At 42.8% G+C, this 12,308-nt stretch overlaps 1 protein-coding gene across 1 annotated transcript; it reads left to right on the forward strand.

Annotated features, from left to right (window-relative positions):
* Positions 1 to 1,025: 1,025 nt before the first annotated feature.
* On the forward strand, positions 1,026 to 1,985 carry LOC128568472 (olfactory receptor 13C7). The gene has a single exon (XM_053566174.1). The coding sequence runs from the start codon at positions 1,026 to 1,028 to the stop codon at positions 1,983 to 1,985; it is 960 nt and encodes a 319-aa protein (XP_053422149.1).
* Positions 1,986 to 12,308: the final 10,323 nt, after the last annotated feature.

The raw sequence follows: 12,308 nt of genomic DNA on the forward strand, positions 1-12,308 counted from the left end.
TGGTACTCATAGAAATTTGTTATACCTATATACCAGTTGATCAATAATTATTTTGGAGGATGGATGTTCACATATGAATGGATGGATGAATGGATTAATGGATAGAGGGAAGAATAGGTAGATGGATGGATGAGTAGATGGATGTATGAATGGATGGATAGATGGATAGATGAGTGGATGAGTGGATGGATGGAGGGATGGAGGGATGGAGGGATGGATGGATGAATGGATGGAGGGATGGATGGAGAGATGGATGGATGAATAGGTACAAAGCCCTGGGGATGATGTTGCCCATGAAAAGGAAGATCTTGGGAACAACAGGTGTATGTGTTCTATGTGAATTGTCTGGAGAGAAGAAATATCTACCAGATGAGGATTCACAGCAAAATCAGATGCCAACTGGTATCTGGCACAAAGTAGGGGAACATGGAGTAAACTTGAAGTTACTTTTCTGATGAAAATTTAATGAGATGAATTGCCACATAGACTATACCACTACTAAAATGAATGTGTTGTATTTTTGTTACTGACCAAATGCATTAAATTATCAGAGTCATCATTTTAAATCTTGTAAATTTGATATCCTATGGCCCCAAAATAATTTCTGATTTTCTTGGAAATAAATTATATTACAGGCTTTCAAAACTATTTTTTTCTTTTTGTAGAGACAGAGTCTCACTTTATGGCCCTTGGTAGAGTGCTGTGGCCTCACACAGCTCACAGCAACCTCCAACTCCTGGGCTTAAGTGATTCTCTTGCCTCAGCTTCCTGAGTAGCTGAGACTACAGGCGCCCGCCACAACGCCCGGCTATTTTTTGGTTGCAGTTTGGCCAGGGCCGGGTTTGAACCCACCACCCTCGGTATATGGGGCCGGCGCCTTAACGACTGAGCCACAGGCACCGCCCAAAACTATTTTTAATCATCGAACCGGACTGGAACTCCAGACCAGACCCCCTGGTCCTGTGAAGGCAAAGAATGTTGAATGTGGACTCTGAGACTTTCTTCAGTTGACAGAGACATGCAACATGGGAACTGCCAACCAGACAACCTCTGTGACAGAGTTTGTTCTCTTGGGCCTCTCTGCCCACCCAAAGCTGGAGAAAACATTCTTTGTGCTCATCCTGTCAATGTACTTGGTGATCCTGCTGGGCAATGGGGTCCTCATCCTGGCGACTATCCTGGACTCCCGCCTACATACGCCCATGTACTTCTTCCTGGGGAACCTGTCCTTCCTGGATATCTGCTACACAACCTCTTCAGTCCCCCTCATCCTTGACAGCTTCCTGACCCCCAGGAAAACTATCTCCTTCTCAGCCTGTGCTGTGCAAATGGCACTCTCCTTTGCCATGGGGTGCACAGAGTGTGTGCTCCTGAGCATGATGGCGTTTGATCGCTATGTGGCCATCTGCAACCCCCTTAGGTACCCTGTGGTCATGAGCAAGGCTGCTTACATCCCCATGGCTGCTGGCTCCTGGGTGGCTGGAACTTCTGCCTCCATGATTCAAACATCCCTTGCGATGAGGCTGCCATTCTGTGGGGACAACGTCATCAACCACTTCACCTGTGAGATCCTGGCTGTCCTGAAGTTGGCCTGTACTGACATCTCAGTCAATGTAATCAGCATGGGGGTGACAAATGTGATCTTCCTAGGGATCCCAGTGCTGTTCATCTCTTTCTCCTATGTGTTCATCATTGCCACCATCCTGAGGATCCCCTCAGCTGAGGGGAGGAAAAAGGCCTTCTCCACCTGCTCTGCCCACCTCACAGTCGTGGTCGTCTTCTACGGGACCATCCTCTTCATGTACGGGAGGCCCAAGTCTAAGGACCCACTGGGGGCTGACAAGCAGGACCTCGCAGACAAGCTCATATCCCTCTTCTATGGGGTGGTGACCCCCATGCTGAACCCCATCATCTACAGCCTGAGGAACAAGGATGTGAAGGCCGCTGTGAGGAACCTGGTATTTCAGAGACCCTTCACCCAGTGATGTTTAGAGGACAGATGTGCGTGTAATTTGTGTCTCTTGGCTGCTTTCACCCATGAAGCTTAGAAGAGAGTATTCCCTGAAGAAGACACAAGTGAAGAGTGATTACCAGAAAATCGAATTACTCGTGCAATGGAGCACTTTAGCTGTTATCGGACCCAGTTACCATGATGAAACCTAAAAGCTAGTAGGAGTGTGGCTAGGGGGATGGAAGAGGAGTGCTGCTGAAAAAATGAGGGATTTTTTTCCAATTCTCCACTGTTAAGTCTGATATCACCTTTGTGAGCAGATCACTTCTCTGGGGAAAAACCAGCTTAGTATCTTTCATGTTACAAAAAAGTAAACCAAGCTCTTACTCTTATAAGGAAGCACAGAGAAGAGTGTGGGACAAGACTTTACGACAAAATAGTATAAACAATTGCCATCATTGCAGATGAAATGGCATGTCCACAATTATTTCTGAGACTAGGGCTGAGAATGACGTTGGCCTTTTCCCTTTCCCTGGGACTCAGAAGGATTGGGACCAGGTAGAATCCATGAGGCCCATTTCCTTTGAGAGCAAGTAAGCTGGATCCTAGAACACTCAAGTGGAGAATCCCAGCCTGGGAGACTCATAGATGGTACTACATATCTAGTGCTAAGCTCGGTTTCTCTGTCCTTGGTAAGTCTTTTATAAGTACATAGTCTGGCCCTGTGGTCTGGAGAGTGACAGGATAGACCCCTGCGGGAAGAGCAGGGTGAGGCACCACAGCAGTTCGAGGAAAGGGAGCCAGGATGGTGACGGGGGACCAGCCAGGGTAGGAACTGTGGTTGGACCACTGACTGCTGGTGTCTGGAAGCTGAAAGGCTGAGCCAGCTCTTGACGTGGCTGAAGAGAGGCCCAGAGCAAGATGTGTAGGGATCTCAGCCAGTAGAGATGCAAAAAGAGGCAAAAATCTTGTGAAGGAGAGAACTTTTAGTTCTTGAGGCAATTGTATGGTTACTTTTTCCTGAGAGTCAAACATTTCTAGTGAAAACATATGCTCTCTGCCCGCCTTGCTTTGGCACCCTAGACTCCTCCTGTCTGAGCCACTGCCACCTCTCTGCAGTCCCACAGCACTCTCCTACCCATCCTGGGCAGAAACGTGGCCCCGAGTCACTGCCTGAGCAATCCCCTTTAAACAGTGTCCAGCTGCACGAGCCTGGGCATGTTCTGCCTCACTGCCAACACCACTAAGATCTGGCCCAGGTCAGTGTGAGTTTGACTTCCCCTTTGAGCACAGAGCCAGTCTACTCCCTCTTAGCTTGCTGCACAGAGGAGAGCATCACCTCTGGATAAATTTCAACTTTCATAAAGCAAGAATTGACTTTAAAATGAAACATCCTAGCAGAGCAAAATTTCTTTGCAACATCCTTCATTTTACTAGTTTTGACTTAAAGAACTCTGCCTAGTTCTCCACCCAGAGATCCTTCTACAGGACTGAGGGACGTGTTTCTCCAGCTGCTGGAAGTGCCACAGCAGACACCCTGTAGGTGTCAGCCATCTTTGGGAATTGGCTGCTCACCCAAGAGCAGGTCCCCTTCCTGGGGGCAGCCTATACCCAGTGACTGATGAAAGAATATAAACTTCTTTCCACACTTCAGGACAATTCTGATGGCCATCCCTGTGCCAAGTTCTTCCACAGGATTGGCCAAAGCCTTTGTTGAGACTGTGTCAGTACCCAGTATCCCTGTCTTCCCAGTCCTGCTTCCTTTCCTTCTACAAGTTGGTCCCAAGGGCCTTCTTAATAAGCCCATTGCACCATAATCTCTGTATCAGAGTCTCCTGCCCCGGGAACCAAACCATGGCAACAAGCAAACGCCAGAGCTTAAGTAATGCTCTCTTTTCAGAATCCATGGGCACTGGCAATACCTATCAAAACCACACAAAATAGTTGGGTGGGGCATTATACTGTTGCATTAGCATAAGAAGCTTTGGATCTGGCCTTAGATTCCAGCTCCTTGATTTACCATGGTTGTAGCCTTACACTTTGTTTTATATTTTAGATTACATCCCTGAAATCTGGCCAAAACCCACACCCTGCCCACCACCCTCAGTCAATGCTTCCCAATCTTTGTCCTGCCACGAAGCCCTTGAAAATTAATGGGATGTGCATGGCACCTGGGTAAGTGGATGAGTCTCCTTCTCATGGCTGAAGGCAATTCCCCTGAGGGCTTAGGTCACTACAGGTCCTGCTTGGTGACTCTAGTAGGACCCAGACCTTGGCACATCTGTATGTAGCCTGTGGCACATTGGCTACAAAATTCTGCCTGAGGCAGAATATCTCTTCCCCTAGCACCAGCCAAGAGGACAGTCATGCTCTTTCCTCTGACCACAGGTTAAGTGGGGACTTGGCTCATCATATTTTCTCTCCAAGGAATGTGGAATTTGGATATAGAGACACCTCTTAGTTGGCACAGGGCTCTTAGACCATGTAAGGCCAGGACTAGTGTGGCCATGTGGATAGCAAGGAAGAGAAAGCTGATCTGGAGGGGATGAGAAAGCAAACACACAGAGAGAACCACACATGAAAACAGAAACACGGGCTGAAGCACATGAGCTAAGTCTTAGAGCAGTCTTTGTTTTCAATGGGAATATTTAAACCTATAGAAAGGTAGAGAGAATAACACTTACTCATCACCCAGATCCAGTGATGATCTGTTCATGGCCAATCTTCTTCATCCATATCCATATGGCTTATTTCTCCCTCTCCTTAATTTTTTTTTGAAGCAAATCTCAGATGATAATAGCATTTTATCTTGAAATATTTCAGTATTTATATCCAAAAATGACTAGCACTCTTGTAAAAATATAAGCAAATTACCATTATCTCACCTAAAATGTGGCAATAATTCCTTTGTATCATAAATTACCCAGCACTTATATTTCCAGAAATGTCTTATAAATGCTTTAATTATTTCAATTTGTTTAACTGAACCAGGTCCAAATGAGATCATACATTATTCGTTTCTTTAATCTACATTCTTTTTTTCTCTCTCTCTTTCCCTCTCCCTGTGTTCCTTCCCCAATGCCTTTTGAATTATATTTTTTGAAGGGAATAATTTCTTTCCCTCTGTGGGGAACTGTACATTTTACCACAGTCTAATTTTACTGATGGCAGTTCTCTGGTGTCTGTCTCTGTGTTTCCCATGCATTGGAATCAGATGTGGATACTTGAGAGCTTTTCATTTTAGTGGAGTTAGGAGCTCATGGCTCCTGAGACCTTTTGCATGGCCATAGTATGTTTGATGACTTGCTAGCTTTCTAGTATGTCAAGATATTATAGGCTCAATGTTCACACTTCCCCTCCAGACCTAGAAACAACTATTTTCTCTAAGGAGCTCATTTCCTTTAGTGGGGATGATATTTTGAAGTCATAACCTGGGTGCTAGGGGTCCTATTGATTTTTTCATAACTTCTGAGTCTTTTCAATGGAAAGAGGAAAGAAAATATACATTTGATCCTGTAATCCCATTACTGAGCATCTACCCAGAAGGAAAAAAATCCTTTTATCATAAGGACACTTGCACTAGACTGATTATTGCAGCTCAATTTACAATAGCCAAAATGTAGAAACAGCCTAAATGCCTACCAACCCAGGAATGGATTAACAAGCTGTGCTATATGTATACCATGGAATACTATTCAGCCATTAAAAAAATGTAGACTGGAGTAGGGTGCTAGCCCTATATGGCAAGGGTGGCAGGTTCAAACCCAGCCCCAGACAAAAAACTGCCAAAAAAAAAAAAAAGAGAGAGACATTATATCCTTTGTATTAACCTGGATGGAAATGGAACACATTATTCTTAGTGAAGCATCACAAGAATGGAGAAGCATGAATCCTATGTACTCAATTTTGATATGAGGACACTTAATGACAATTAAGGACACAGTGGGGTGAGGGAAGGGGAGAGCAGAGAGAGCAAGAAGGAGGGAGGGGTGGGGAAAGGAAAAGCAGAGAGAAGGAAGGAGGGAGGGGGTGAGGTCTTGGTGTGTGCCACACCTTTGGGGGGCAAGAAACGATTGTAAGAGGGACTTTACCTAACAAATGCAATCAGTGTAACCTGGTTTCTTGTACCCTCAATGAATCCCCAACAATAAAAAAAAGAAGAAAATATATATACACATATATTTGAATTGTATGCATGTATGGCATATGATGATTAGATCAAATCTATAATTAATAATGTATAAAATTCAAATTAAGAGCTGCAGAATTTTTACCTAGCCTCATTGATTTTATACTTGTATCTCTTTCTTCCATGTACTATCTATATTCTCATTCCAGAAAAATTTGGAGATGGCTTAAAATTATACAAATGTAATAAGATGTCAGTAGCTAACATAAGAGCACAACTTCTATAAAGAATAGAGGTGAGTCAGGCTGTCTGGCAGTGTGTGCCCCTGTGTGCATGAGTCTGGAGCCAATTGTAATAGCAGCTGAGAGTGTGGGCTGTGGGTTCTTCTCTCCTACTTATTCCTGAGCTTCCTACAGGAGACCTAAGTCTGTGAGTGGGGCACTAGTGAGCACTAAGCTGGGGAAGCGTAGCAAGAAAGACGTAAGCAGGGAGAGAAAGACTCAAAAGCAGAAACTCAGGACATCTTGCAGCTTAGGAATGACTTCCTTAAATCTTGGTGAGGACACTCAAAGATCTCTGCTCACCAAGGGGTGACAGACAGGTGGCAAAGAACAGCACATGCTGGGCATGGTGGCTCACAACTGTAACCTCAGCATTTTAGGAAGGGAAGGTGGGAGGATCTCTTGAGGCCAGGAGTTTATGACCAGCTTGGGCATCATAGCAAGACCCCATCTCTAAAAAAAAGTTTAAATTAGCTGGGCCCAGTGGTGTGCACTTGTAGTCCTAGTTACTAGGTAGGCTGAGGCAGGAGGATCCCTTGAGCTTAGGAATTATAAGTGATAGTGAGGCATGATCATGCTGCTGTACTTCAGCCTGGGTGACAGAGCAAGACCGTATCTCTAAATAAATAGAAAAGGGGAGATGTGATGCAGACAATCATCTTTACTCATCAGAGAAATGTAAATGAAAACCACTCTGAGATATCATCTAACCCCAGTAAGATTAGCCCACATCGCAAAGTCCCCAACTGCAGATGGTGGCGTGGATGTGGAGAGAAGAGAACACTTCTACACTGTTGCTGGTATTGCAAACCAATACAGCCTTTTTGGAAAGAAGTATAAAGAATCCTCAAAGAACAAAAAGTAGACCTTCCATTTGATCCTGCAATCTCATTACTACCCTGTTTCCCTGAAAATAAGACAGTGTCTTATTTTAAGTTGTGCTCCCAAAGATGCGCTAGGTCTTATTTTTAGGGGATGTCTTATCTTTCCTGTAAGTAGGTCTTATTTTCGGAGGATGTCTTATTTTCGGGGAAACAGGGTAGGTATCTACCCAGAAGAACAAAAATCATTTTACCACAAAGATATCTTTGCACCAGAATGTTTATTGCAGCTCAATCCATAATTGCCAAGTCATGGAAGCAACCCAAATGCCCATCAACCCATGAATGGATCAACAAATTGTGGCATATGTATACTATGGAATACTATTCAGCCATTATAAAAGATGGAGACTGTACATTTTTTACATTTACCTGGATGGAGTCTAAATACATTCTTCTTAGTAAAGTATCACAAGAATAGAAAGAATAAATATCCAATGTACTCAATACTAATATGAAACCAATATATAAACAATTACAGGCTTGTATGAACAATAAACCACAAATACAATCTAATACAGGGGTAAGGGGAGGAAAGAGAAGAAAGGAGGGAGGGAGAAGGACAATTGGCAGAAGGAGGGAGGACATGTGATGGAATCTCAACTAGTGTGCACAATACGAGGGTGTATAACATCCCCCCTGGGTGAGGGGTTCTTTTACAACTGGAACTTTACCCTGTAACTTTACCCTGTAAGTGAGAACAATATAATCTAAAAATTTGTATCCTCATATTAATTTGAAATAAAAAGGTTAACAAAGTGCGTATCTATGTCTGTGTCTAATCTTAAACCAGTGATTCTCATTCATGAGTGGATTAAGAACATGTGGTATATGTACACTATGGAGTAGTACTCAGCCATAAAAAAGGATACAACAATTTGGATGTAACTGGAGACTAATATCCCAAAGTATCTGAAGAATGGAAAAACAAATACCAAATGTACATTGTATTAGATTGAAACTAACAGATGGGCACACATGTGCATAGAGGGGAGTACATAGTAAAACTTATTGGAAATCAAGTGGAGGAGGGATGACGGTGAAGGGGAGGGGCAAAAAACCTACCTAATGGGTCCAGCAAACACTATTTGGGTGATAGGCACACTTATAGATGTTACTCAAGCATTACAAAAGCAAACCATGTAACAAAAACACTTGTACCCCCACTTTTTTTTTTTTTTGAGATAGAGTTTCACTTTGTCACCCTTGGTAGAGTGCTTTGGTGTCACAGCTCACAGCAACCTCAAATTCTTGGGCTTAAGTGATTCTCTTGCCTCAGCCTCCCAAGTAGCTGGGACTACAGGCACTTGCCACAATGCCCGGCTATTTTATTGGTTGCAGTTCTCATTGTTGTTTAGCAGGCCCGGGCCAGGCTCGAACCTGCCAGCCTCTATGTATATGGCTGGTGCCCTATCCATTGAGTGCTGCCCCCCCTTAATATTTTGAAATAAAAAAGAATGTTTTACGTTTTATAACTAGTTAAATTTTTATAAATTGAATTGTTAAACTGTCACCTATTGATTCTACATGCTAGAATTACCAAAAGGTAATTTTCCTTGGACTATGCTATGCATGCAAAGAAAACAATATCTAACAAAAATTTTAAATTAAAAAAATATGGCATCTGGGCACTGTGAGTCTGGTGAGATAGGACTCCAGGCATCTCTGGCTGGTGGGATCTGCCTATCATCCTCACCCCTGTGAGGATACAGGGAGTCAGCAAGAGACTTCTGGACCCCAAGAGGAAGACTCAAACGGTGGAAAAACAGCAAGTGGTTGCGTGTGTTCAATCTGTCTAAACCCACCCACAACTGTAAGTTCAGTAGCAGCAAGACTGCAAACCAGAAAGGCCTTACCTGTGAACTGTTTTGGTGTCTTTGGACTTGGCACTCAGTTGAACTGCCTTGGGGAGAGCCTGAGTGGGAGTGCGGAGAATTTTGGCCGTTGTCTAGGGCCCCAGTCTGAGCTGCTGAGCCAGACGGAGCTAATACTGTTTGGCTGTGGGTCACAGGGAGCCATTGTGAGCAATCTGCCCCGGCAAGCTCCGCCCTCAGGGTCGCAGAGCTAGAATCCGGTGGGAGCTGGTAACCCAGTGACCAAGTAGCCTAAGGGTGGGGTCTGAGCCGCCTTGTAGCCCTAACCCTCAGGGGCAGACTGAGACCGGTTTTGGCACACTGGGTAAGTGGATAGCCACTTCAGCAGTGATTCCAGCGACAAGCACTTTCCTGGGAAAGCTTCTGCTCAGCAAGTTTACAAGTTCAAAGTGCCTTTTAAGTGGGCTGAAGAGAGATTTAGGGTGTCTACCTGCTGGGGTTTGAGAAATCAGCAGCCTCCAGTCGTATCAGAACTGTGATTAACATCTCATACCCCAGAAGACCACGTGTTGCCCAGACAATATTCAATAACATATACATACTGCTATGTTTTTGGTTGTGTTTTTTTTTTTGTTGTTGTTGTTGTTTTTGTTTATTTTGATGTTGTTGATGTTGTTTTGTTTTTTAATTTCAACCTTTTCCATACAGATCCTTTTTCTTTCTCAATTTTTCTAGTTTAATTATAATTTCCCATTGCTGCCTTTTTCAATAACTAAAACTTCAATTTTGCTAGTGTTTCTACTGCTATTATTTGGTTTTTCACCCAATTTTATCCCATAAAGTTTTCCGTTTGCTTGTTTTGGGTTGATTTATAGCATTTTTGTCTTTCCTCTCTACTTGGTGGAGGTGGGGTACTGTGTCTGATCAGGTTAACAAAGAGCTGCTAACCTCAAGGGAACCATCCAACTGGGCACCCCCAGAAGGTGGGTTTTTTTTTAAGGTTGTGTCAAAGTACCCTACTGTACACTTATATTGCCCTGTCTCCCTCTTTCTGTGCCTCTCTTCTTTTTGTCAATATTCCTTTTACCCACCCCCTCTCCTTTCTCTATTTTTCTTTTTTTTTTTTTATCACTCGGTCCTCCTTTCTTTCATCCCTTTTTTGCTCTTCAACCTTCTCACCCTTCTGGTCCTGTAACCCTTAGTTCACAGGCACGAGAACTTAAAGAGCAAGAGGAAGTGAAAGGAAAACTAGGGCAAGGAAACAGATAAAAGAAATCACTCATGAGGAAGAATAAGCAGAAAACTCCAGGCAACATGAAGAACCAGTCCAGAACAACCCCGCCAAAGGGACCATGAGGTAGCTACTGCAGAGAATTCCACCTATACGGAAATGTTAGGAATGACAGAAAGGGAATTTAGAGTACACATGTTGAAAACAATGAAAGAAATGATGGAAACAATGAGGGAAACCGCTAATAAAGTGGAAAATAACCAAAAGGAAATCCAAAAAACAGAATCAAATAAGAGATGAACGATATGAAGAATATAAAAAGGATATAGCAGACCTGAAGGAACTGAAACAGTCAATTAGGGAACTTAAAGATGCAATGGAAAGTATCAGCAACAGGTTAGACCATGCAGAAGAAAGAATTTCAGAGGTAGAAGACAAAGTTCTTGAGATAACTCAGATAGCAAAAGAGGCAGAAAAGAAGAGAGAGAAAGCAGAACGTTCACTGTCAGAATTATGGGACTTTATGAAGTGTTCCAACATACGAGTTATAGGAATTCCAGAAGGGGAAGAAGAATGCCCCAGAGGAATGGAAACCATACTAGAGAATATTATAAAAGAAAATTTCCCAAATATCACCAAAGATTCTGACACACTGCTTTCAGAGGGCTATCGGACCTCAGGTCGCCTCAACTCTAACCGAGCTTCTCCAAGACACATTGTGATGAACCTGTCCAAAGTCAAGACAAAAGAAAAGATTCTGCAAGCTGCCAGAATAAGTAAGCGCCAGTTGACCTACAGGGGCAAATCCATCAGAGTGACCGCAGACTTCTCTAATGAAACTTTCCAAGCAAGAAGACAATGGTCATCTACCTTTAATCTACTTAAACAGAACAATTTCCAGCCCAGAATTCTGTACCCTGCTAAGCTAAGCTTCAAAATTGACAGAGAAATCAAATCATTTACGGATATGCAAACATTGAGGAAATTCGCCACAACAAGACCAGCTCTACAGGAAATACTTCAACCTGTTCTGCACACTGACCACCACAATGGATCAGCAGCAAAGTACGAACTCAGAAATTAAAGGACATAACCTAACCTCCACACTGATGCAAAAGATAAAACTAAGCAATGGACTCTCACAAAATAAGACAAATAGAATACTACCACACTTATCAATTATCTCAATAAATGTTAATGGCTTGAATTCCCCACTGAAGAGACATAGATTGGTTGACTGGATTAAAAAACACAAGCCATCCATTTGCTGTCTGCAAGAAACACACCTGGCTTCAAAAGACAAATTAAAACTTCGAGTCAAGGGTTGGAAGACAATTTTCAGGCAAATGGAATTCAGAAGAAAAGAGGAGTTGCAATCTTATTTTCAGATACATGTGGATTTAAAGCAACTAAAGTCAAAAAAGACAAAGATGGTCACTTTATATTGGTGAAGGGAAAAATACAACAAGAAAACATTTCAATTCTAAATATTTATGCACCCAATTTAAATGCTCCCAGATTCTTGAAGCAGACCTTACTCAGTCTGAGCAATATGATATCTGATAATACCATAATAACAGGATACCTTAACACTCCTCTTACAGAGCTGGACAGATCCTCTAAACAGAAATTAAACAAGGATATAAGAGATTTAAATGAGACCCTAGAACAACTGTGCTTGATAGACGCATATAGAACACTCCATCCCAAAGATAAAGAATATACATTCTCCTCATCACCCCATGGAACATTCTCCAAAATTGATCATATCCTGGGACACAAAACAAATATCAACAGAATCAAAAGAACTGAAATTTTACCTTGTATCTTCTCAGACCATAAGGCACTAAAGGTGGAACTCTAACAAAAATGCTCGACCCCACCCAAAGGCATGGAAATTAAACAATCTTCTGTTGAATAACAGATGGGTGCAGGAAGAAATAAAACAGGAAATCATTAACTTCCTTGAGCATAACAACAATGAAGACACAAGCTACCAAAACCTGTGGGATACTGCAAAA

This window comes from Nycticebus coucang, chromosome 2 (assembly GCF_027406575.1).
Source record: "Nycticebus coucang isolate mNycCou1 chromosome 2, mNycCou1.pri, whole genome shotgun sequence".
NCBI classification, from domain to species: domain Eukaryota; kingdom Metazoa; phylum Chordata; class Mammalia; order Primates; family Lorisidae; genus Nycticebus; species Nycticebus coucang.